General features: G+C 50.6%; 1 protein-coding gene across 7 annotated transcripts; it reads right to left on the bottom strand.

Moving 5' to 3' along the window:
• On the bottom strand, positions 1-25844 carry PPP1R3B (protein phosphatase 1 regulatory subunit 3B). Of its 7 annotated transcripts, none has more exons than XM_056803477.1 (2): positions 25823-25844; positions 1-2101 (listed from the first exon to the last, which is right to left on the bottom strand). In XM_056803477.1, exon 2 carries the CDS (start codon positions 2079-2081, stop codon positions 1227-1229), a length of 855 nt encoding a protein of 284 aa, XP_056659455.1. In that variant the 5' UTR covers positions 2082-2101; positions 25823-25844; the 3' UTR covers positions 1-1226. The 7 variants fall into 7 exon arrangements, with proteins under 7 accessions (XP_056659455.1, XP_007495658.1, XP_056659454.1 ...); XM_007495596.3 differs by lacking the exon at positions 25823-25844 and adding an exon at positions 7641-7792; XM_056803476.1 differs by lacking the exon at positions 25823-25844 and adding an exon at positions 7149-7307.
• Positions 25845-26559: the final 715 nt, after the last annotated feature.

Raw genomic sequence — 26559 nt, forward strand, 5'->3', positions numbered from 1 at the left:
TGAGTCGTCACCAGGTTCATTTATTGCACTTGATCCGGCATGACCGCCACAGAAAGGCATCTCAGAAAAAGGAAGGCTGAGGACTGTGAGTGACAGAATAAGGACTGAGTGCCAGGGAGTGAGCTCCCCATTGCTGAAAGTCTGCAAGGATAGGAAGAGCACTAGAGGCCTCTTAGCTTATAGGCTTCTGAGCCGCCCCGCTAGAGGATGCGGCTGGGTGCCTGTGGGAGCCCCTTGGGCCCTCCGTTTCCCAGGCAATCCCTGAGACTGTGACTTGCAGGAGGGGGCTCACTTCCACGGGAAAGGCGGTTCCCTCTCCGGGAAGCTCCCCGCATTGTGCTCCTTGTGGCCCGGGCCTGGGTCCCTGCTGGAAGTAGAGTGGGGGAGCCCTGGCGGCTGACCCTCCGGCTGCTTCTCCAGGGCCCCGGGGGCGGCCACATTCCCTTCTCCCCTGAGGCTGGGCAGGAGTGGCCCTTCCTAGGTCTACCTTTGGTCTGAAGGCGAGCGAGGCGAGCTGCAAGGGCCCAGAGGGTGGGTGACAAGCATCTGCATTAGGGTGACAGAGAAGGCTGAGGCCGGACCCTGGGGAGAGCCGGGCCTGGACTTCCAGGCGGGCCTCTTCGTGGCGAGGCGCCACCTGCTACGGTCCCTCTGGGCTCCGGGGCCTCCTCTCACACAAGCTCTTCTAAGGCCCTCCCATGGGTGGTCTTAGGTAAGCTAGCCCGAAGGACGCGGGATGGCTTGAACCCGGGTCCCCAGCTCTAACGTCCCCCCACAGCTGGCTTTTTAAGGGCAAAGTGAACAAAGGCCCATTTGAGATTGATCTTGGAAGTTACTCAGGAGCGGCAGCACCAGGCCTCGGAGGGGCCCCTCCCTCAGTGGCCAGTGGGCGGGCCATGCCACCCCCAGCAACCGCGTCCGGTGAGGCATAGCAGCATGGAGCAGGAGCAGCAGTGGGCGGTGACTGCTGAAGGGGCCCCCGGAGGAGGACGGGGATGGCCGCCCCCCCTGGTGCTCGAGAAGCCCCCCAATGTCCATCCCGGGGGGGCTCTGGGACAACTGCCGCGGGCCAGGGTGAAGAAAGCACTTGGTAAACCCATGCTGGCTGGGGAGGCCTGCCCAGGGAGCCCGAAGTCTCTGGGTGTGCCCGAGCGAGTGCCCGTGCTGGGGATGCCATCCGGCCGGTGGGGAGCCTCTGGCGCAGGCCGTCCAGCCGCCCGCGGGAGCTAGTAGTAAGGGCCCAGCCTCTCGTAGCCCAGGTAGCTGGGCCACTCCGGGTAGAGCCCGTAGGAGCAGCGGGGGCTCCCGAAGTGGTCGAAGGAGATGCCCAGGTCCGCGCCGCCGGGGGCCGGGCCCCCTCCCTGGCAGCCCTGCAGCTCGGCCTGGACGATGCGGTAGTTCCTGCCCTGGTTGCTGTCCCAGTACGTGCGGCCGCTGCACTCGTAGCACACGGCGAACTCCATCCTCTCGTAAGGCTGGACCTTGTCGGGGAGGCCGATGCAGAAGGAGAACGTGTCCCTGTCCGAGCCCGCGTACGTGTCCTTCACGTACTGGCACTCGACGTCCGCGAAGCTCTTCCACGTGTCGAAGGTGATGCGGACCTTCACGCGCTTCTCGAAGGCCAGGTTCTGCACCTTCACCGTGCCCGACAGCGCCTTGTCCTTCAGCACGCAGTTCTCCAGGCACACGCGCTCGGCCTGCAGCCGGCGCCGGAAGCGCGCGTAGTCGGCCGACGGCTGCTCGAAGTCCAGCACGAAGCTCTCGCACTCGGCGGTGGTCAGCGTCACGATGTTCTCCAGCAGCGCCGTGATGTCGAACGGGATGTCCAAGGGGTCGTCGAACTCCGAGTACACCTTGACCGTGGTCAGCGCCAGCCCCCGGCCATCGGCGAAGGACACGCGCTTCTTGGCCTTCTTCTCCTGCACCGGCAGGGCCACCACGCCGCTGGCCTCGCTCCGGCCGCTCAGCTGAATGCAGGGCCGCAGGGGCTTGCTGGCCTTGGGAGAGATCTTGCAGGGGAACCTGTCCCTGAGCAGAGGGGACGCCACGCAGCCGTAGCGGTACTCGATGTCCACCGCCATGGTGGGGCGAGGAGGGAGACCTGGGGGAGACAGAAGAGCGGGAGGGGCGGTCAGCGCTGAGAGAGGAGAGACTGGGAAATAGGAACCAGAATGGACCGACCAACAGAAATGAAGGAACTCGTCCTTCCCACTAGCAGCATGGCAGAGCTCAGGTTGGTCACAGCCACACTAGTGGGCTTTAAATGGGAAAGAGGCTCACCTCCTCCTTGAGGTCGTCCTTGACCTTCACCATATTGCTTTTCCCTTTTCCAGGGGCATTTTGCCCCCCTTTTCCTCCTCCCCCGGCCTCTCCACCCCAATTCTAAGCTCGCTAAAGGCCGGGCCTTTTCCTTTTCCTCTCTGTCAGGGACTTTGCAAGGCATTAAAGCCTGGGACAGGGACAGGCGCACACGAGGTGCTCAAATCCTTGCTGAGGGACAGACACGAAGCAGGGCCTCCCTCGGGGAAATGTCATCCAGTTAACTAAACTCGCAGGACAAACCTAGGCTGCCATTTTCATGCCCTTTTCCATAATGTGTGCCCAGCTGGCCAGGCTCCATTCCTTGCCTCTTCCCAGGATTCAAACATTTCACTGACCCCATTAAAAATAAAGCCAGCCCCCCCCCCCCCTTCAGAAAACAACTTCTGAGCTCACAGAGCAGGTTACTGGCAAAACCAGTCTGCAGAGCTGCCTGTGAGGTAGGCAGGGAGTTTTGGGAGAGCAGTGCCAGCTCCTGCCTTCTCAGGCCACAAGTCAGGGTGCTGAGGTGGCTTCCAAGCCTTTGGGGGGCCCAAGGGATCCCCTTCCCTATCAAAGGGCTGGGACCCCTGGTCTGGGAAGGTCAGACTACATGTGGAAGGCTCACTATCTATCCGCCCATGGGATGATCTCTAAATCTGGCAGAGAATTTGGAACTATGCCCAAAGGGCACTAAAAGACTGTCTGCCCTTTGATCCAGCCGTAGCACTGCTGCGTTTGTACCCCAAAGAGATCATAAGGAAAAAGACGTGTACAAGAATATTCATAGCTGCGCTTTGTGGTGGCAAAACACTGGAAAATGAGGGGATGCCCTTCAATTGGGGAATGGCTGAACACATTGTGGTATCTGTTGGTGATGGAATACTATTGTGCTAATAAGGTGGAGGAATTCCATGGAGACTGGAACAACCTCCAGGAAGTGATGCAGAGCGAAAAGAGCAGAACCAGGAGAACATTGTACACAGAGACTGATACACTGTGGCACAATTGAATGTAATTGACTTTGCTACTAGTAGCAATGCAATAACACAGACAATTCTGAGGGACTTATAAGAAAGAAGCTCTCCACATCCAGAGGAAGAACTGTGGGAGTAGAAAAACAACTGCTTGAATACATGGGTTGAGGGGATATGACTGGGGATATAGACTCTAAATGATCACTCTGGTGCAAACATCAACAATATGGAAATAGGTCTTGATCAATGACACATGTGAAATCCAGTGGAATTGCATGTTGGCTATGGGAAGGGGTAGGGGAGGGGAGGGAAAGAATATGATTCTTGAAACCATGGAAAAATATTCTAAAGTAATTAATTAAATAAAATTTTAAATAATTAAAACAAAAAATAAAGATAGATAGATCTGGCTGAGGTTTAAATCCCCTCCTGAACTTGGGCTGTAAAGCCAAGATGTCACAGACAAAAGGCATCTGATAAAAAATAGAAACTTGGGGGGGGGGTCAGGGATGACCCTCCCTAAGGCTGCTCAGGACAGCATCAGCCAAAATTTCTCTGCTAACAAGATGGAACCATATCCAGAGCTCCAGAATCTGAGTAGGAGGAGAGGCCCGAGGTTCCACACCTGACAAGGGACTCCCAGCTGTGGGTCTGAGCCCCCCAGGGAAGGGGAATGAGCTCACTCTAGCCCAAGACTCTGCATGATTAAAAGGGGGTGCCAGGTAGGATTAGAGGTTCAGCCTCGGCTGCCCCCTCACAGAGCCCTCTAAAAGGGAAAAGGGGCTGATTTGCAGCAGTTTGGGAGAGACTTAAGCCTGCCTTGGACAAGTCCACTTCTTCCCCTCAGCCCTCCATCCCCCTCTGGGCAGGGGCTTCAAAGGGAGATGCACTGCTGAAGCATGCCGTGTATCTATTGGAGGAAACTCGCTTTGAATCACAGCTCTGGGACCTTGAGGAAGTCCCTTCTTTCCACTGGGCCTCAGTTTCCCTTTCTGTGAGGTGTGGGTGAATGGCAGGGCCTAGGAGCCTCTCTCATTCCTGCCTTACAGTTTATAAGAGTGGTGGTGGTGGTGGGGGGGGGGGGGGGTTGTCTCCATCTTATAGCAGAGGAAAGTGGCTCAGAGAGGGCCCCTTGCCAAGTCAGGGCTGGGACTCGGGACTGAGCACATGGAGGCAGCACCCTGACATCTGCCCTGGCTTCCCCGGCCCCTCTTCCTCTGAGACCCACAGGAGGGGCAGCCAGTACCAGAGGCCTGGGGCTGGCAAGGCCTCCCTTTCCAGGCATTGGGTGGGGGAGGGGGGGGAGGGAAGGCAGCCACAGCCTAGCCTGGGCAACCCTGCGGGGGTGGGGGGGTGGGGGGGGCTCCGTGTCCTCATCTGCTCCTGCTGCCTCTGCCTTAGCTGGGCACTGGGCTTGGGGCCAATCTGCCCTCTAAGCGTGCTGCCCTGGCAATCCCTTCCTCGACCCCCAAAGGGAAAGACAAAGGAAGCCAGGTCACAGCGAGTGGAGGGGTTCAGACCCCGGGCCTTTCTCCTACCACCCTGGGATCCCAAAGAACGAGAGCTCCCAGGTCTCTAGCATTAATCGTCCTACCATGGCCCGAGCCCCACAGCAGGCCAGAGGCAATGGCTGGGTCCTGAGGAGGCTCCGGCTGTACCTGGAGAACTCCCCCGGGGCCCCAACACTTCCCTGAAGGCCTGCGTGTGCTAGCAGCCCCACAGCCCTGGAGTCCGGCAGAGAACCAAGTTCGAATCCCACCTTTCTCCCTTTGGACACCGGAGGCCAACCAGCCTGCATCTCCCCACCCGCCTGGCTCCTGGCAGTCACTGAATTTCTCTTCGTCCTACTAGCAACTAGCCGCCAGCCCCGCCCTCCCCCCTCCCCCTTCGTCAGGAGAGTGGGCTACGTGCGTTACCATTATTCCCCACCCCTAAGCCTAGGCTCCTAGCCAAGTATACGGTCCGGGGCGGGGAAGCTCAGGGACCTCGGGCAGGTGCACCGTCCCGTCCCGTGTCCCCACCCCCATCCCACCCCCCGGGCCAGGAAGGAGCTGTTAAAGACCCTGCCTCCTCCGCAGAAACCCGAGCGACACTAAGACTGCCCAGCGTGACAACCCGGGTTCCCATGGAAACAAGGCCTGAATCCCGTAGCCGGCCGCGACAAAGCCGCTTGTTTCCGTGCCGTGGCCCAAAGGGCCGAGCCAGGTTTCCGGAGAGCCCCGGGGATCCCTAATGAAGGGTGCGTGATAGGAGAGCCCGCGCTGGTCTGTCCCTCGGCCTCGGTCCGGCCCCAGCTCCAGCTACCCCCCGGGGTTCCGGGTCCCCCTGGGCTGTCAATCACCTGCCCTCTGGCTCCACCCACCGGCCCCGGGACTAGCTGGACTAGAAAGCCCTGTGGCGGGGTTCGGAGGGCTTGCCTTTTATCGCTGTACGCTCGCTGCCTGATGCAGGGCCAGGCCTAATAACTGCGTGCGTCTGGTGGGGGGGGGGGGGCAACGACCGGAGAGAGGGGGACGAGACTCCAGCGGGAGCCTTCCCCCAATTCAGCTTCCCTGGAGCCCTGCCCCGAGGCAGGTGAGCCCGGAGCTGCGCTAATCTACTTACTTCTAGAGTCAGGGGCCCTTCTAGGGAAGCCTCGAAGGGAAGCGAAAACGTCCGCAGGGGAGCTCCCTCTGGGGGTGAAAACTTTGCAGGCCCAACACCCTCTCCCGGACCTCCCATGGTCCTCAGAGGCCTAGCCTTAAACAGCCAACTCCATCTCCCACGACGCAACTTAGAACTGGAAGGAGCCCTTAGAAACTACGCATTACTGAGTGAGAAACTGAGGCAGAGATTCCACTTCTTGCCCAGAGGATACAGCTAGCAGGTAGCTGAGGCAGGCCTTCCAGGGACCGAGTCGGCGCCTGTCCACCTACTCCGGCCACTGGGATCGTCGTCGGTAAAATGGGGGGAGGGGCAAGATGAAAGCAAAGCCCTTAGGCTCTGGACTACACAGCCCCGGCCTCCCTAGGACCCTGAGCTGAGTATCTGGGAGGCAGGATGCCCTCGCTCTGGCTGGCTATCCCTGGAGACTGGGCACCTGCCCTGATAACCGGGGAGGCCACTGTCCCCAGCCGGGCCTCAGATCTCTCCCGTACGGCAAGAGAATTCCGTTGAACCAGAGAAAGGCCAGTCCTCCCCTCCCCCCACTTACTTCCCCCAAAGCCCACGGCTAACACCTAAAGAAGTAGAAACTGAGGCCTGGCCTCCGGAAAGTTCCTTTCCCTGAGCTATTCGGGCTGGAAAGGCCCCTGGAGAGCCACTCGTCTAGCGAATGGGGGAAACTGAGGCTGCAAGGGGGGAGTGACTTGTTCATAGCTGGTGGGGACCTGGTGCTGTGGCCAGCCCGGGGGTAGGAGCCTGGGGCCAGGAGCCCGGGGCCCACCCGCCATCTTCCGTCCCGCCCCCAGGATTGGCTCTCCTTCACCCGTCCCGACGTGCGGGGCTGCCTTGGCACTCACCTGCCTGGACGCGGGGATCTTGGTCCCTGACCCCCCTGTCCCTGTTCCCGGGATTGGGGGGGGGGGTAGGAAGAAGCGACGGCGGCAGCGCGGAGCCCAAGCCCCCAGCCGGGGCTATGTGCGCATCCGGCCCGTTAACCCCAAGAGAAGAGAGAGGGAGGCCGGGAGCCGCCGCCGCCGTTCCCAAAGAACCATCCTGGGAGGAGAGAGAGGAGGAGAGGGAAGAAGACGAGAGGGAGGGGCAACAGCTGGGGGCCTGGCCCACATCCTGGTCCACCCACTAGCCCCGCGGGCTCCCCCGGGTGGCAGCCCGCGCCACGGCCCAGCGGGAGGCCCGGGGTTGGGGGGAGGGTGGATCCAGCTGTGAGCTCACCGCGTTCGGTGCCCGCAGACCACCCTGTAGCCTCCAGCCTGAAATCACTCCCAGAGAAAACCGAGGTGGGGTTGAGTGTGTCGGAGTGGGAGCCCAATCGGGACTGGGAGGAGAGGGAGCTTGAGGTCAATAAGTCTAGACCTTTCGTTTTACAGTGGAGGAAACTGAGGCCTCGGTCGTTTTGGAATTGCACGGAGAAAGGCAGGACCTCTAGAACATGTAGTCCAAGTGTCTGAGCTTTGGGTGTTGCTCCATCCCTGGCCCCTGCCCCGCTGCTTCTTCAGGAGAGGCCCTGGGAGCCCGCGCGGGGGCTGAAGGGCGAAGCTGGTCCCGGGAACCACAAGCCTTCGGTCACTCTATGTTCAGGAGACCGCGGCTTCCCGAGGAGACCAGGGCCTGCGCTCCCCCCGGTCCCAGGACAGAGCCGGGCGATCGCTACTATCTGCTGTTCCGAGCGGACCTCTGTCCAGCACTCCTCAAGCTAGGACCTACCGGCTCAGTCTAGCCTCCTCCTCCGGGGCAGCCTCCGCAGCCTCCCCTCGGGAGCCAGCGCAGCTAGGTGCCACTGCCTGGTCTCCAGGCCACCTCCCGCGGGGTGCTCCCCGCGGGCAGCTTTAAGCCACTGCTCCCCACTCAGTCCCGGGTCCCGCCCCGACGGCCCCCGGCCAATGGGCGCGCTTGAGCAGCGGGGCCTGCCAATAGGTGGGCCAGCCCGTGGAGCTGCGGGTCAGAGCTCCGGAGGCCGGCGGCCCGCCGCCGCAGCGTGATGGGCCTCTGGCCAAAGCTGGGGAGACAGCGTGCAGGCAGCGTGGCGCTCCGCTGGCGGGGGCCCAGACAGCCGGGAGGAGTGCGGGGGTGGGGGGGAGAGGGGGGGTGTCCCAAAGTCCGTCCCGCGGTCATTTAGTCAATCAAGAGGCACTGAGTGCCAGACACTGGGGACCCCGCCCCCTTCCCGACCCAGTCCTTACCACAGCTGGAATGCCAGTCTCTGCAATGCCCCTGAGAGGACTCATTAGGATCCCTCCCCCACCACCGTGCATCGACTTCTCTTAGACCACAGCTTCTGCGCATGTGTGACCTTGGGGGACAGCCCCCCCCCCCCCCCCCAGACATTATCTGGGTCTACAAGGTCCCGGCAGAGCCACATCTGTGATCCTGGCTGTGGGCAGGGGGCTCCCCCCTCCCCAGAATGCCAGGCCTCTGAGGTCAGGGGCCAACGTTCTTCCTTTTTTCAGTCCCATCCTCAGCTCCACCAGAGCTTCCTGCTGGTGATCAGAGGGACTTGGAGAGTCCAGGAAGACCTGAGTTCGAGTTCCACTTCTGATCCATGGTTGCTTCCCCAGGGGCCAGCCTCAGCTCACAGGGGCATTTCTACCTGGCCGTCCCTTGTGCTAACAGAAATCCCAGATCCCACTACATACCGGTCCAGCTCCTACAGAGTGCTGGGCCCCTTTCTGTGCCTTGGGGATCCAGACACATGGGAGACATACAGGGGACAGTGCTTGCCCTCTAGAAGCTTTGGGGGAGGGCAGCTGGGTGACTCAGTGGATTGAGAGCCAAGAAGGTCCTAGGTTCCAATTTGACTTCAGACACTTCTAGCTGTGTGACCCTGAGCAAGTCACTTAACTCCCATTGCTTAGTCATTACGGCTCTTCTGCCTTGGAACTGCTACACAGTACTGAACTTTAGACAGAAGGTGAGAGTTTTGTTTTGTTTTGTTTTTTAAATCTTACCTTCCGTCTTGGAGTCAATACTGTGTATTGGCTCCAAGGCAGAAGAGTGGTAAGGGCTAGGCAATGGGGGTCAAGTGACTTACCCAGGGTCACCCAGCTGGGAAGTGTCTGAGGCCAGATTGGAACCCAGGACCTCCCATCTCTAGGCCTGGCTCTCCATCCACTGAGCTACCCAGCTGCCCCTTTGGTTTGGTTTTAAAGAAGCTTGCTGTGTAAATCGAGGCAGATAATATGTAAACCTAGAGGTGTGTGCGTGCCCTCGCCTGCCTTTATACATACATGTACACACGGAATAGATGTAAAGAAGGCAGCATGCACCTATGCAGCACTGTGTGTGTGTGTACACACACAGAATAGCTACATGGGGATTGGAGGATGGGGAGGGGCATGTAGAGAATCCATGATAGTCTGGAACAAAACTACAGATTTGGAAGGACTGAAGGGAATGGGGCCGGCATTCCTAGCAGGAGATTCAGCTGGTACAAAAGGGTGGCGGTGGGAGAGAGTGCCAGTGCTTGGAGAATAACACATAAGATGGGGCAGGGCGGGGGGCAGGCTGTGAAGGGCTTGGTAGTGCTCGCGTTAGGGTCCAGAGGGGACAGGGAGCCAGTGGAGTTGGGGAGTAGCAGGATACCACCACGCTTTGGCAGCTATGCAGAGGATGGGCTGAGACCAATTGCGAGACTGGTGAGAGTTCAAGGAAGAGGTGACAAGCCTGAAATAGGGTGGCAGCTGTGAGAGAGGGGAGAAGGGGCACAGGAAGAGTGAGAACAGCAGCATGCCCCGAAGCTGCCCAGCCTGCAGAAGAAAACAACTGAGGCAGAGGTCAGGACCAAGAATTCTCTTTTAAAGGGACTCAGTCCCCAGATCTTCCTCAAATCTACCCCACTATACAGGTTTCTAGTGCTTGATACCCAGAAGGCATGGAAAATATGGAAGAAGCTGAGAAAAATGCCAGATCTCATTGGCTCACAAAGTTCTATCCAGTCTCCTCAAGAGGGCCTAGCGGGCAGATGGCAGCAGGGGTGATGCCAGGATCTCTGCTGACTAAGGGCAGGCCCCCTCCTGTGTTGGACAGCCATGGGGAATCTCAAGGGAGGAGGCTGGAGAGTGGAGGACCCCCAAAACAACTGGGGCACTTTGCACAGAATTAGAGCATCTTTTCTGTCCTGACCCTGGTGGCACAGCTCAGGCATGGGGCTTCTGCTCAGGGTAGAGGTCCCCGAGGCAGCATGATCATGATTAAAAGAAAGAGGCTCTTTAACCCAATTCATTCAGCCTGTAAATGCTGTTGATGACTAAATATAGTCCTAACTGAGGTAGAGGTGAAGAAGAAAAGCAGTCATGAATTGACTGATTGGAAATCAAGCAGGAGATAAGTGGATGAATCAATTATCCCCTCAGAAACCTGATCTGGCTTTCAGGGATTCAGTGGTAACTCTGGAGAGAGGAAATTTGATGGAATGATGAGATTGGAGACTGGGATGCAAAGGGCTGAGGTATAAGCTTGGCTGTTTTGTTTTGTTTTTTTAAAACCCTCACCTTCTTTCTTAGAACCAATACACAGTATTGACTCCAAGACAGAAGAGTGGTAAGGGCTAGGCAATGGGGGTCAAGTGACTTGCCCAGGGTCACACAGCTGGAAAGTGTCTGAGGCCAGATTTGAATCCAGGACCTTTATCTCTAGGCCTGACTCTCAATCCACTGAGACACCCAGCTGCACCTGAGCTTGGCAGCCAAAGGGAGGAAAGATATGGAACAATAGTTTGAGTGGATGGCTGTATCTTAGGGAGAGAGCTTTTTCTGGGGATGGGAGTGCCTGGGTATGTTTGTAAGTAGGAGATAGAGATTGCAGATGGGGGAGAGACAGGCAGAGGGGGAAGAGATGGGAGAGAGAAGGGGGAAGAGAAAATTCTAAAAGAGGGAGTCTGCTAGAGAAGGCATCCATCCCTTTCTCTTCATATGGTCACCAATGAAAAGCAGTCCCGCTTCTTTTTTCTTCTGGGTGGCGGTGAGGATGGGGCAATATATCCTACAAAAGCAGGAAGCTAGATAGGAATTGAGGAAGGAGAGACCTCAAATAACTGGAGAGACTGGGCAAGGCTTCCCGACCCCCATAGGAATTACCCAAGCTGCAATGAAGTCTGGCTCAGAAGCTTAGCCACCGAAAATTATGAAACTCCTCTAGTGTATTCTGCGTTGGGACAGACTCTGTTGGGGTACTGGAATACGGTTAATTCCATGCTCAGGTCAATCAGCCAATCAACCAAACCAGCATTCGTTCAACGCATGTTCTGTGCCCAGCCTTGTGGCAAGTGCTGGACAAATAGATGTCAGAGTAAAAGAAGCCTTTTCTCGAAGAGTCCACAGTCTAGTGGGGGGTTGAAAACATGGCCTGTCCAACATAGATACAAAGCAATTTTGAGAGGAGGCATTAGCACTAGGAGACGTCCTGAAAGGCACATGTAGGTGATGCTCGAGCTGAACCTGGAAACCAGAGATTTCTGAGATATTGCGGAGGAGTAAGTGCCTCTCATGCAGGAGGAAGGAGATGGAGATTCGTACAAGGAACTGCAAAGAAAGCCAGTTTGCTGGACCATTGAAGCCAGAAGGAGAAATGAAGTCAGGAAGGACCAACACAGTTTTAAAGAAGATGATACCAACCCCTAGACCAACCTCCAACAAAGCTCACAGACCCACAGACCTCAGAAGAGTTTGGTCAGCTGCCTGGGCCCATCCTTGGTTTCCCTGGGGACAGGTCTGCTGCAGGACCACCTGCCATGAAATCGGTTTTCCTGAAGTGGTTGGCAAAACAACTTCCTGGGCAATCTTTGGCTCTGCCAATTCCAAGCCCTTGATTGATGGCTGATGAATGAGATGGAGGGTTAGGGAGCCTCTTGTTGGCTCAGCTTCCCAAGTGAGTGGGCATGTCAGCCCTTCGATGAGCTAAGGAGCCCGCACTCTGGGCATTGCAAAATGTGTGCAAACATCTTGGGCTAAGCCCAGCTGGGAAAAACTTGGAAGGAAAGAGCAAACATTGGCTGGCAATGCTGAGGTTTTCAGGACTCTCTCCCTCTCTCTCCCTCTCTCTCTCTCTCCCCCCCCCCCCCCCCCCCCCCCTCTCTCTCTCTCTCTCTCTCTCTCTCTCTCTCTCTCTCTCTCTCTCTCTCTCTCTCTCTCTCTCTGTCTCTCTCTGTCTCTCTCTCTCTCCCCCCCTCTCTTTCTCCATCTCTCTCTCTCTCTGTCTCTGTCTCTCTCTCTCCATCTCTCTCTCTCTGTCTCTCTGTCTCTCCCCCTCTCTCTTTCTCCATCTCTCTCTCTCTCTGTCTCTCTCTCTCCATCTCTCTCTCTCTCTGTCTCTGTCTCTCTGTCTCTCTCTCTCCGTCTCTGTCTCTGTCTCTCTCTCTCTCTCTGTCTCTGTCTCTGTCTCTCTCTCTGTCTCGTACATAGGTCCTCTTTTCTGACCCCAAGGTGGCAAGGCTAAGCATTGCCTTAGCATCCTGGCTTCCCAGATGATGTTTCTGAAGGAAACTGCCTCTCCCTAGCCATCTCTGTCTTTAGTGCAGCCTCTCAGGCTTCTCACCGAAGCGGACAGAGATATCAAACAGACTGTCTGAGAAGGACAAGACCTTAGATTGTGGAATCCAGCAGGGCTTAGAGGTCAGTGAGGTCAACCTGCCTTGTTGAGCAACAGGACAAGTCCAAGGCATGATCCCAAGCTTTTAGCTCAGCTCTACTCTTGGGCTGGGAAAGCCTGATTAAGGAGGAAGTCCAGGATTCTTGGCAAAAGATCAGGGGTCCAATTCTAGGAATAACATCAGCAGAAAACAAAAATCCCTACAGCCAAAGACTGAGCAAAGACAAGATATCACCATAGACTGCATAGAACCCACAGTCAAGGAGACCCAAGCTCAAATCTTGCCTCACCACTTACTAGATGTGTGAGCCTGGGCAAGTCACCTCCCTTCTTTCTGACTCAAGTTCTTCATCTGTAAAATGAGGGCCATAGAAATCTCTCTTGGCTCAAAAATCTATGATCTTCTGATTTGGGGGGAACTTAGTTTATCTTCCTCCAAAGCCTCACTCCATCCCAGCGGCCATCAGTCTTTCTTGTCCTTGGGATTCCAGAAGATCATGAGAGATTGGAACACTGGGCATCTTCCCAAAGGCAGAAAAAACTGCCCTCTCTTTAGACCATACAGAGATCCTTCCCACATCATGGAGCCTAGGGGCACAGCATCCCCTGTGATCCAGAAAATCCACGGGAGAGTTTCTGACCCTTTCTTTGTGCCAGAGAAGTTTGCATTGTTTTCTTCTTCTTTGATAGGATGTTTAGAGCATCTTATTGTAAAATCTGGGTTCAGTATTTGGTCAGAGATCAACATTAACATTTGTAACTTTTGGGTGGCTGTTGTCTGGCAACTTTCAGGTTCTTTACACAAATTTAACTTTAAAAAAGAAATTGTTTATGTTTGGGGCATTAAACGATAAAATATGTCAGCATACAACACTCTATATCTGTTTTATGCATTTCTGAGTTTCTAAACTTTTCCTGTGTCATTTGCTAGGCTTCTCTTGTCATCTGCCACTTCCACAAAACTCCTAATTCTCCCTTAATTTCTTATGCAACCCTCCATATATTGAAGCTGCACTGCGGAAAGTGTGTAGTGTGTAAGGGATGCCTGTACTTGGCCATTTTCAAAACACCCAGAATTGAATTTGGGGCCATACGGCCTGGGTTTGAATTCTGCCTCCATTGATTCCTCTATGAATCATTTGTCTAACCTCTCTAAGACTTCCTCTTGTGTATGACCTGGATGGATGACCTGGTCTCCACTCATGGAGTCTTTGTGCATTTGGAGGCCAGGTGTGATCTCAGTGTTTCTTTTTCTAATAAATTTTTTATTTTTAAATTTTTTCTATGATTACATGAGTCATATTTTGTCACTCCCCTCATGCCTCCCCCCTCCCAGAGTTGATAAGCAAGCCCACTGGGTTGTACATATATATTATCACTTGAACCCATTTCCATATTATTTATTTTTGTAAAAGAGCAATTCTTTAAAATAAAAATCCTAAATCAAAAAACCCATGTAAAAATAAATAAAACCCATATAAAAAAGTGATAAATTCTATGTTTTCTTCTGCATTTCTGCTCCCACAATTCTTCCTCTGGATGTGGATAGGGTTCTTTCTCATAAGTCTCTCAGAATTGTTCTGGGTCATTGCATTGCTGTTAGTAGAGAAGTCCATTGCATTCAATTGTGCCACAGTGTATCTGTCTCTGTGTACAATGTTCTGGTTCTGCTTATTTCATTCTGCATCAGTTCATGGAGGTCGGCCTAGCTCTTTCTGAAATGATTTTGTTCATCATTCCTTAGAGCACAATAGTCTTCCATCCCGATCATGTACCACAATTTGTTCAGCTGGTCCATTCTTCAATCGAGGGACAGCCCTTTATTTTTTGCCAAATCTTTGCCACCACAAAAAGTGCAGCTATAAATATTTTTGTACAAACAGATCTTTGCCCAGGTTTTTTTTTTTTATCTCTTTGGGATATAAACCCAGTAATAGTATTGCTGGATCAAAGGGCAGGCATTCTTTTAAGGTCTTTGGACGTGATTCCAAATTGCCCTCCAGAAGAGCCATGATCTCACCAATTTAAACTCGGGTGCAGTAGTGGTCAGACCCGCTATGCAGGCAGTGAGAGCTTTCAGCTCCTTTGGAATCCTGTCTCTGTTATTGACTCATAATGTTGATGGAAGGCAAAATCTCCATTCTTCTTGGAAACCCATTTTCCCGAAAGGCAAACCAGAAACAAGGATCTAGCTCAGAAAAGGGGACGCTGCCCAGATGTCAGCGGCGGAGGTCTGGAGCTGGAGGGGACTTGGGAGGGCCGCAGGTGCAAGAGCCTGACTTTGACTTTACCTGGGAGGTAGTGGGGGGGGGGGGGGTTGGCTTTGGCCATTTGGGTGTGTGAGTGTCTGGGGGCTGCAGAGAGTTTTTTTGCAGATTCCAGAGCAGCTCCAGCACACCTGGAGGAAGAGCGTTCGGGGCAGGCTCTCCAGCCCAATGCTCCCCTCCCCAGTGGACTGGCATGCACCCTCCCCATCCCAGGCTTAGGTCCCCGATGCCATCATTCTGCAGCAGCTGCCACCCAGAGCCCTGGGACGGGGCGGAGCCACCAATCCAAGGGCGGCCACCCCACTCCAGGCCGCCTCCCCCAAACTCGCTGGGTCGGTTTTTCTTTGCCCCGGAGGCTTTTTTCTTTCTCAGACTTTCGGAGACCTTCGCTCATTTCCGCCTAACTTGCTTTTAGCCCAAGGCCTCCTTATCGTTCAAACGGAGACATCGAAGGCCGGGATTCCTTAAATGCCCTCCTTTGGATCTCCTGGGGACAAACTGGCGGGCGGGGGCTCGGATTCCTGGGAAAGGCTTCCTTTTTCAGCGGATGTTTTCTAGGGACCCGGCATCCAGGACCGTCTGGACCAAGACCCTCAATTTCATTTTTTTTAAACCCTTACTTTCTGTATTGGTTCTAAGGCCGAAGAGTGGCAAGGACTCTAGGCAAGGGGGTTAAGTGACTTGTCCAGGGTCACACCCTCAATCTAATTTTAAAGTATTTGGTGGATGGTTTCTATTGTTGGTTCCCTCTTCCCCACCCAGTACAAAGAAATCCCCCTGGCACAAAGAAATGTGATTCAATCAAATAAGTCTCAGCTCAGTGTACCCGGTATTCCACACCCATAGTTCTCCACCTCGCTACCAAAAGGAGGGAGACGTTTGTATTTCATCCTCTGAGACCAAGTGACTGGCTTTTAGTATTGTTTTCATTTTGGCCACCCATCCTCTCGAGTTCTGGGAGTTCTTCACAGTCTTTATTTCTTGTGGTGTAAAACCGGTTCCATCACATTCATACGCCACCATTTCCTCAGCCTTTCCCTAATTGAAGGGGACTCTCTTTGTGATCAAGTTCTCATTCCAGCAAAAAGGCTGTGATGAACATTTTTGGCTCTCGGGGATCTGACTTTTTCTCTTTAACCTCCCTGGTGTAGGGTTTCTCGTCAGTCAACCTAATGTCATCCCATCGAGCATTTAGTAAGTACCTCGGATGTGCCGGGCGCTGTGCTGGGTCCTGGGGACACACCTGGGAATGTGACCAAAGAATGGAGCAATCCTTGCTTCGGAAGAGAGGGCAGTTTAATAGGACTGACAAATGTCCGGGCAAATTTGCGTAGCACCAAGAGAGCGCGGATGAATCTAGATCAATTCAAAGGAGTTAATAGCAACAGCTAGCTTTTAGCCAGAGTGCTTTGGAGTTTGCAAAGTGCTTTACAACTATCCTCTCACAACAACAACCTTGGGAGGTAGGTCCGCATTTTACAGAGGAGGAAACAGAGGCTGAGAAATCAGCTGACTTGCCTGGGGTCACAAAGATGGGAGTCTGCTAAGTAGAAGGTGGTTTGCAATTCTTCTGGCACAACCTGAGAAGGCTTGGGCAAGTCATTTCATCTCCAGAGCCTCAGATTCCTCATCTGTAAAATGCAGAGGTTGCACTAAATGATGTTTAAGGTGTCTCCCAGCTGTGGTGCCTCAGTTCTGAGGCCCCTCTCAGCTCTGATGAGCTCCCAGCTCCATTTTCAGTCTCCCGTCTGATGGTCTCTCCTCTAAGTCACCTCCCACCTTCCTCTTCTGGTTAAATGAACAGCCCCACAGGTCAGATGCTGAGGAGTCAGTGGGATTAAGCTCTGGTGAGACAACTGAGGGTCAGGGCCCCTTCTCTGCCCCCTCCTCTCCCCTGTTGCCCCCCACCCTCACCCTTCCTGCAGAGAATCTTGGCCTGTTGTCTTCCCTCCCCCTATTTTAAGGGACACATTTCTGCTGCTGTCGGTGCCCCTTTGCCCCTGTCATCAGACTCAAAATACCATCTAACATGCTGTTCTGCTGTTCTGAGCTGGCCCTGGCTCTTTTGGGGATGTTCAAAGTGTGGAATAGAGGAAGCAGGTCCAGGCTGAGTCTCAGAACGAGTCCTGCCTCTGATGGTACAAACTAGAGTACCCTCTCTGGCCACAATTCCCTGTGTGTCTTCTTTCTAGTTAGAATGGCAGCTCCTTGAGGACAGAGGCAGTTTTACCTCTGCAGGTAGGGTTTGACACATGGTAAATGTTCAGTGAATTCCTTCCTTCCTTCCTTCTTTGCTTCCTTGCTTCCTTGCTTCCTTCCTTCCTTGCTTCCTTCTTTGCTTCCTTCCTTCCTTGCTTCCTTCCTTGCTTCCTTGCTTCCTTGCTTCCTTCCTTGCTTCCTTGCTTCCTTCCTTCCTTCCTTCCTTCCTTGCTTCCTTCCTTCCTTCCTTCCCTCCCTCCCTCCCTCCCTCCTTCCTTGCTTCCTTCCTTCCTTCCTTCCTTCCTTCCCTCCTTCCTTCCTTCCTTCCCTCCTTCCTTCCTTCCTTCCTTCCTTCCTTCCTTCCTTCCTTCCTTCCTTCCTTCCTTCCTTCCTTCCTTCCTTCCTTCCTTCCTTCCTTCCTTCCTTCCCTCCTTCCTTCCTTCCTTCCTTCCTTCCTTGCTTCCTTGCTTCCTTGCTTCCTTCCTTCCTTCCCTCCTTCCTTCCTTCTTTCCTTCCCTCCTTCTCTCCCTCCCTCCCTCCCTCCCTCCCTCCCTCCTTGCTTCCTTGCTTCCTTCCTTCCTTCCTTCCTTCCTTCCTTCCTTCCTTCCTTCCTTCCTTCCTTCCTTCCTTCTCACTTTCCCCATTTGTAAAATGAAGACTGGGTGAGAACTACTCAGTGAGTTTCCTTTGACATCAGAGTTTCCCCCTTTTCCCATCCTCACTAACAGCATTTATAACATTCATGCCCTTTTCTTTGCCTCCTTGGTCTCATACTATTCTTCCTTGGTTGAAAGTCATTTTTAGGTAGCTAACAGAATCCTAACAGCTCCTGTGTTGTGGCCATGGAGTTTTTAGGTTTGCAAAGTGCTTCCACTTTGACAGGTCAGGGAGGCAAGTGGAGAAAAGATTGTCACACCCTTTTTACAGAGGAAGAATCTAGAGCCAAGATGGGATGAGGGTGGGGAGTCAGCAGGAATGACTAAGTGATGATGTCCTTGCAGCACTTGGTGAGAAAGTCAGGATTTGCATCCTGGTCACTGGCTCCACAGTGCTCTACTCTTTCCAGGCCACTAAAAATAGCCAGTATTAAGAATGAGTCACTAATAGGTCAACATTCCCATGTCAGACCAGAATAGAAAGTGGACAGAATTTTCAAACTCCATGAAGAGAGGCTATCGCTGCAGACAACTGGAGTGACTTGCACCTGTCATCTCAGCAAGGAGGATGCCAGAGAGTATTATGCCAGACTGTATTTGTAGTGCCTGAGGGCATCTCCCCCAACTCACAGGGTCTTCCCTTGTGGTGGGCAGCTACTCTAGCTTTACGATACTCTGTGGGTCTGCAACTCATAAAACCAGAGCTCATGAGCCCCAACCGATGTGTTTGCCTTTAACAGTCATTCAGATGATACAATAAATTCAATAGTCATCTGGTGTAAGAAAAGTTACAATAAAAGTTTTTCTTTTTAAACCCCAGGTGGACTCTCCCACAAATACATGTAGCATCAGTGGGAGGAGTGGATGCACACAGGAAACTCACCTGGAGAGGCACACATGTTGGGAACATGGGCAACCAGAGCATACATGTGGAGAAATAATTTTCTCATGCTCATGACATTGAGTGATGTCATTGCATTGCTCCTACCTTCTGTGGTCTAGCCTTTTCTCTGAATTTTTATATTCAGCTTCTAGATGGAGCTCCATGGAGTTGGTCTTGGAGATTCTGGTTGGACATTGCTCCAGTGAGCCTCTAGTTCCTTCTCTGGGCATTGCCCTGTAGTGGTCTCTGCTTCCAGTGTCTGGCTCTGATGAAACCTGGGGTTATCTTTTTCTCCCAGATAAGAACAGGTACTAAAGCCTTTCATCTCCTCAGCCAGTGCTTCCCAGCTCCAGGGGCCAATCTCTTTAGAACAAAGGAAGAGAATGTTCTAGTTTGTTGGTGACTTCATGCTCACTATTTTCATCCTTCTCCTTTTCTTGGCAACGTGGTTTGAGTTCCTGATCAGTGATCTCATTTTAGTTTATAGTGATTTTTCTACACATTTCCTCTTTTCAATCTCTGAAGGATAGACTAGAAATCAGGCAATGGCTACTTGTCCAATAACAATCAAATAGGTCTGGGGCTCAGTCCCCTACATTTCAAACTCTTATTCTCTTCCATTTTATTCTTCCATGTGGGTGGGGGGAGTAGACAAAAAAGAGGTAGCAGAGTAGACAGAGCTTTAAGTCTAGAGGCTGAGAGGTCCTAAGTTCAAATCTGGCCTCAGAGACTTTCTAGCCGCATGACCCTAAGCAAGTCACTTATCCCTTTGCCTGGCCCTTGTAGCTTTTCTGTCTTAAAATTTATAACTAGTTTTAAAAAAACCCACCAACAACATGCAAGCAAAGGCTAAGCAAGGCCACCATCTCTGTTATCTTCCTGTGTCTTGTATATAGCCACAGGGAATCCAAAGCCTAGAGGTATTAGGGTACTCCTTTATATATTTCTTGTGTTGTGTTGTACTTCATTCATGTTGCAATGATGTTCCAATGTTTTGGTCTCAAGTGCTTTTTATACTCTTAAAAATTGACCCATTTCCTGCAACCTTTCCTTAATGTTTTTTTAGCTGCTGATATTTAGCATATGAAGTATGTTAGTATTCTTATGAAAATCATTTTGACTTTGCATTTTGCCCCCCTCCCCAACCTTAGTTATTGATTTTGGCCATAACATTCCTGGGTGTTGTCAGTTGGGGATTAAGTAGAGGAGGTGATCTGTGGATTCCTTCAATCTCTACTTTTCCCTCTTGTTCTAGAATATTGGGGCAGTTTTCTTGGATAATTTCCTGTAGTATGATGTCCAGGCTTTTTCTTTTGTCATGGTCTTCTGGTAGACCAATGATTCTTAAGTTGTCTCTCCTGGAATGATTTTCTAAATCTTCTGTTTTGTGAATGAGGTGCTTCATATTTTCCTCAATTTTTTCATTTTTTTGATTTTATTTTATAGTATCTTGCTGCCTTGTGAAGTTGCTTGCTTCTAGTTATTGTATTCTGGATTTTAAAGACTGAATTTCTTCCCTGGATTTTTAGTCATACTTCTCCTTCTAGTCTGATTTTCTTTGGAAGTCATCTTTCATTTTTTTTGCCTCATCCTTCATCTTCTTTGCCTCATCTTTCGTCTCCTTTGTCTCATTTTCAAGCTGATTAATTTTGGCTTTCAAGAAACTGTTTTCTGTTTCCAGATGACTTATCTTACTTTTTTAAGTTCTTTTCCCAGTTGTCTTCAGCCTCTCTTAATTGTGTTTTGAATTGTGTTTTGAGTTCTTCCAAAGCCTGTATCCAATTCCCTGGAGTTTCTGTGTTTTTGCTTGATGTTCCTTCGTCCTTCTCTGTTCCATTTGCTCTTTGTTCATTGCCTGTACAGAAGCTGTCGATTGTAATTTCTTTTTTCTTTTTATGTTGTTTGCTCATATTTACCCCTTCTTTACTCCCTGCAGTTGCCTGTGCTTTTGTTCCTCTCATTTTTTTGTGGTTTGGGGCTTTTCTGTCAGCCTTCACCCTTGGAGCTTGGTCAGCAAATCTCTCAGTGCAGTCTGTGGGGGAGGGGTTTTGGAGCTTGAGCTTCCCTGACCTCTGAGGGCTTTGATGGGATTAAGTCCAGCTGAGTTGAGCTCGATGTGCCCTAAGGCCAAAACCTCAGGAAGGGAGGGGGTCAATATGGAGTGCTGCAACTAGGCTGCCCACTCTGCACTCTGTGCTTCTTCTCTAATTTCCTTCCCACTGCCTGTTTTGGATGCTATGAGCCTGGCACAGCTTTGCCTGCAAGGTACTCCCTCCAGACCAGCACCCTTGCTTGCCCAGAGGTTCCAGCTGCCACTGGAGGCTTAGCACTCTAGGTGGGGGAGGGGTCCTGGGACCTTCCTTCTTCCTCCCCATTAAACCCGAGTGTTCTCAACTCAGGCTTTTGGGGCATACCTTATAAATTGAGTCTAGTAGGAGGGTTCCTTGGCTCTGTCTTTTTAGGTTTGATTTTCAGTTCCCTAGGAGCATTTAGTTTGTAATCAGTAAGGAAGGGTTTTCAGAGGTCTGAACTTTCACTGCCTCTACGCCACCATCTTGACCTCCCCCCCCCCCCTTAGAGAACAGAAGCTGTATTGCTTGAGTCCTTCTGTCCTTTAGTCAGGTTTGGCTCATCCTGGTTTTCTGGAGATGTGTGTTCCAATGATGAAATTATTTTCTAGGCTTCCTTTCTTAAGACAAATGATCTGGGCCCACTGAGAGAACTTCATGTCCTCTGAGAAATATGAAAGCCTGTGAGACTCCTTCTGGGGAATGGTGCTTCCCACACCCTTTAGGAGAGGAATCCTCTTCATCTATACCCCAAAGCCATCTTGAATGTAATTGGCTTGGCTTCCTGGGATTTGATTCTGTTCAGCCTAATTCAACTCAACCCTCACCAAGCCAGTTCAATTCAGTTCTCCAAACTCTAAGTCCCTCACTGTTTAGCTTTACAAAAAAAGAAATGTTTAACAGACCTTCACTGTGCCAACTACTGTATTAGCAATGTACACTGTAATTCGGAGATTGGGTGTATGCACATATGAGGATAAGTCAAGGAAAACTGAAAAGGGTAAAGGAAAGAGCCAGACTCAGGGCACAAGAAAGGCTTTTGATTGGAGGGGACACTTCCAACCAAGTGAGCAGGAAAGCCCTTAAAGGTGCCTGAGATGAACCTAGAAGTCTCTGATAGTAGAGATGTGAGTTTATTATAAGTAGAGGGACAAAAGACTTGACAATGCATGGAGTTGAGAGGTGGAAAGTTCTAGAAACAGCTAGACATCTCTTTTGGCTGCAATGAAAAGGATACAAAGGAGAGTAATGTATGATATAGAATCCACCAGAGAAGGAAATAGCAAAGCACTCCAGCCCCCTTGCCAAGAAAACCCATGGGATGAGTCACAAAGAGTAGACACCACTGAGCAACAACAACAAAGATGTATAATAAGGCTGAGAAGGTTGGTGGTACCTAGATGTGGAGGGTCAGAAATAACAGGCTCTCTCAGAATGAGTGGCTCCATTTTGTCTCCATTTTGTGATTATTTTAGAAATCATTGGAGCTGTATAGTTGGTAATGAGCTATCTGTAGTCCAAATTTGGTAAACAGCTAATGATGCGTGTCTCCCAAACTTGGTAAAAAAAATAGTAATGTGTGTGTCTCAAATCTGGCAAATAGCCAACAAACATTAGTTAACAATATTAGAAAACTAAAGCCCCATTATTAGATTCCTTTCATCATGAGCCTAGGGAATTGATTACCAAGCAGACTTTATACAAAGGCCCACCAGAGGCTCTAGGGTCAGAGAGACTCCTGAATCCCCCAGACTTGGAAATGGGAGTCTCCCTTGTTTTTGGTGCAGATCGACATGTCCTGATTACTTTGGAGGAAGACCCAGAGCTTCCAGCTGGGTGGAGAGGACCTTGCTAAGAGAACAGGACAAGACTTACCAAGTCCTTTAGAAATCATGTTGGTGGTTTGTCCTTAGAGGAGTTGATATCTGCATTCTTGGATACATTGGTCAAAAAGTTTGATTGCACACATTTTTGAGTCTAAGTCTTAGGATGTTGTCATCCTTGATAAACAAACATAATAGTAAATTGGGTTTCTGAGTATACTATACATTATAATGGCTAACCATGTGAATTTTTGAAGCCATTTGAGCTGGGGAATGACAAGATCAGACCTGTCCTGGACTGTTTTAGCAGTTGAGTGGAGGATGCATTGGAGAAGGGAGGGATCAAAGGCAAAAAACAAAAACAAAAACAAAAACAAAACTAATGAGGAGGATATTGTAATAGCCCAAGTAGGGAGTGATTAGGAATAGAACTATGGTAGGGGCTATGTGAGACAAGAGAAGGGCCCAGATGCAATAGATTCATGGAGAGATATTGACAATATTTGAGTGAGTAGCTGGATAGCTCAGTGGATAGCTCAGAGATGGGAGGTCCTAGGTTCAAATCTGACCTCAGACACTTCCTAGCTGTGTGATCCTGGGCAAGTCACTTGACCCCCATTGCCTAGCCCTTACCATTCTTCTGCCTTGGAACCAATATATAGTATTGATTCCAAGATGGAAGGTAAGGATTAAAAAAAAAAGATTCGGCCATTGCTTGGCTATGGAGGAGAAATGTTGGAAGAGTCCAAAGTGATCTGGGCTCAAGGGCAGCTGGGTAGCTCAGTGGATTGAGAGCCAGGCCTAGAGAAGGGATGTCCTGGGTTCAAATCTGGCCTCAGACACTTCCTAGCTGGCTAACTCTGGTCAAGTCACTTAACCACTATTGCCTAGCTCTTACTGCTCTTCTGCCTACATAGTATTGATTAGAGATGTGAATTTTATTTGATTCTAAGGTGGAAGGTAGGGGTTTAAAAAAAAAGTGACCTGGGCACTTTAGAACTCAGGACTCTGATGCCCTTGGAGCCTTCAGAAGCAATAGGTCAATTTTGAGGAGGGGGAATTCATTTTTATATACACTGGGCAGTCAAAATATTTGCGATGCCTATGAAATATCCAGGTAGGCAAGTCCAGCAAGAAGTCTGGATTTTCCTCTCTATCTGACTTGCAGATCTTATCAGCTCTCACAGGTCCAGTTATTATTGCTCTGCAGGCTGTTCCCACATCCAAATAGTGAGCTCTAACGTCTTTTCTGAGCTCCATTCCTACATTATCAGCTGTCTATCGGCAATCACAACACTCGGATATCTGATTAGCATATCAAACTCAATCTGTCCAATACTCATTTTCTTCCTCACTCTCCAGTCCTCCTAGTATCCCTATTTCTGGCTAGGGAAACATCATCCTTTCAGTCACTCAGGCTTGAACCTTCAGTGGCATCCTCAGCTAGTCTTCTACTCACTCCACATATCCAATCAACTGCCAAGTTTTGTCATTTTTGTTTTCCTCAGATGTCATGTAGACATCACCTTCTCCCCACTCACATAACAGTCACCTTGATGGGGGCTCTTATCCACTCTTGCCTGAACTGTTGCTATATCCTGTTGATTGTTCTCTTTATCCACTCTATAATCCATCCTTTACTTGGCTCTCACAGTGGTCTTCCCAAAGCACAGCTCTCACCATGGTATATCTCCCCGACCTCATTCAGTAAAATCCAGTGGCCTGATTTCCTCTAGGATCAAATTAAAAACTTAGTTTGGTTCATAATGCACTTTATAACCTCCCCCATTCCAATGCAATCCAACAATGGTGGCCTTCTACATCTTCCTTGAACATGACACACATGTCTAGCCTCTGGGAGGGGCTCTGCCCCCTCACATCCACCTCCCGATTTCCTTTGAGACTCAGCTCAAACCATGCTTTCTACAGGAGGCCTTTCCCTGCCCCCTTCCCACTGCTAGAGCCATCCCTTTCAGATTATGTCTACATACTCTGCATATATCCTGTGGCTATTTGGATGTTTCCATGTTGTCTCCCTTGCCACTGTGTTCTCCTTCAGGGCAGAAACTGGGCAGTGTGTCTTTATTTTGCCTTTGTCTGTATCTCTAGCCCTTAACCCAGTGCCTGGTCCAGAGCAGTTCTTGTGGACTAATGTGAGTTAAACACAATGCTTGGATAGGTCCAGATGAAAAATGTGTATCTACACACCTATAACAGTGACTGAGCAGGAACTGTGGCTCACTCATCAGACTTCAAAGGAGAAACAACTTGTCTCACTCTCTATTTCTTCCTTTTGGAACTCTGCTGGTTCGTTCTCTCTCTTTCTCTCTCTCTCCCCCCCCCCCCTCTCTCTCTCTCTCTCTCTCTCTCTCTCTCTTTCTCTCTCTGTCTCTGTCTCTGTCTCTCTCTCTGTCTCTGTCTCTCTCTGTCTATCTCTCTCTGTCTATCTCTCTCTCCCTCTTTCTCCCCCTCTCTCTCCCCTTTTCTCTCCCTCCCTCCCCACCTATCTCTGTTCCTCTGTCTCTCTGTCTCCCTTACTTCCTCTCTGTCTTTCTCCCTTTCTCTCTTCCTTCCCTCCCTCCCTCCTTCTCCTCTCCTCTCCCTTTCCTCTCTTCCTCCACTTCTCTCTCTCTCTCTCAATAGATGTTTATAAACATGAGAGAAGATGCCAAGAGGTAGAAGGAAGAGGGGAAACTAGGAAAGGCCTTCTTTGGGCAGAGGTGAGGAAAGAGCATTAGATCACTAAATGATTGTGATCAAAGATAAGTAGATAGATGATAGAGACCAAGATAGCTAGATGGGTAGAGAGATGATAGGCAGATAGATAGATGATAGTAAAATGGATAGAGTGATGACTGACTGATTGCAGTTAGGTGGATAGACGGAGATGATAGATATATGGATAGAAATATGATAGAGAGATGATAGATGTATAGATATCCTTTGTTTTTACTTCTCCTACATTTCCCACTTTTTTAGGTTTTACAAACCCAACCCATTATGCTTATCTTGGCAGAGAATAGGTAGACAAAAAAGAAATGGTAAAGAAGTTTGATTAGATCCCCATAGCTAGCATGTATCTGAGCTATGACTTGGGTTCAGGACTCTGACCACAAGTCAGTGCTCTTTTCAGGATTCCACTGTAGAACATATATTTCCATAGCTGTGTAACCAGAGCCAGGTAAATGAAGACTTGTGGACAGATTGGATTCCCTGGGGAGCTTCCTGTCATGAGTGACTGATGGGCAGACAATTAAAGAGACTCTCCACCTGCTCAGCCAGAGCTTGGTGCATATTTTTATCATTGTGCCTAGCTCATGTTTTTCTTCCATCTCTGGTGACCCTGCAGCCCATTCCCATGAGCTGAGTCCTGCCTCTGATGTAATTCTATTCAGAGTTGCACTTACATTTTGTTTCTTCTCCTTTAAGCTTCAGACAGGTCCCTCAGCTGCTGCTTGCCTTCCTTGACGGCTGCTGTGTTGGTCTGGTGGCAGCAGGGGAGGGGGCTTCTTCCATTTATAAGTGGCATGCATGCCTTTGATGTCCAGGGATGCTGCAATCTTTTGGCATCTTGCATAAGCACTTCTGTTCCCATAGTTTCCACCCTGATGAACGCTTTTTTTTTTCCTGCTAAGATGAGTTCAATGTGAAAGCTTGGAAAAGACCTTAAGACCAGGAAACGGTGAAGCAAAAATTAAGGCTTTCAATATATATGATTTTATTTAATTGATGAATTAAGAAAATTTTTCCATGATTCCATGATTCATGTTCTTTCCCTCCCCTCCTCCTACCCCCTCCCATAGCCAATGATGTGTATCAAGATATAGAATGATATAGGTACCACTTCCACTGCTCTCCCTTTCCCCTTTGATAAAATTAAACGAATAAGCTTGAAAAATAAATCCCTTAATAACACATAGCTACATAGTTGTGGAAAACAAATTATCTATATTAAACATGTCTGGAAACATCTCTCTCTTTCTGCAAAGTAGGTTTATCACCTCTCGGTCAGGAAGTAAGGAGAGATTTTTGTTTTTATTCAACTGGACTTGTGATGTAACAGAACATTGAACAACATTCTTAAATCTTTCAAAGTTATCTTTCTTGATGATATTCTTGTTGTTGGATAAATTGTTCTTAGTTT

Source organism: Monodelphis domestica, chromosome 6 (genome assembly GCF_027887165.1).
Source record: "Monodelphis domestica isolate mMonDom1 chromosome 6, mMonDom1.pri, whole genome shotgun sequence".
Classification (NCBI taxonomy): domain Eukaryota; kingdom Metazoa; phylum Chordata; class Mammalia; order Didelphimorphia; family Didelphidae; genus Monodelphis; species Monodelphis domestica.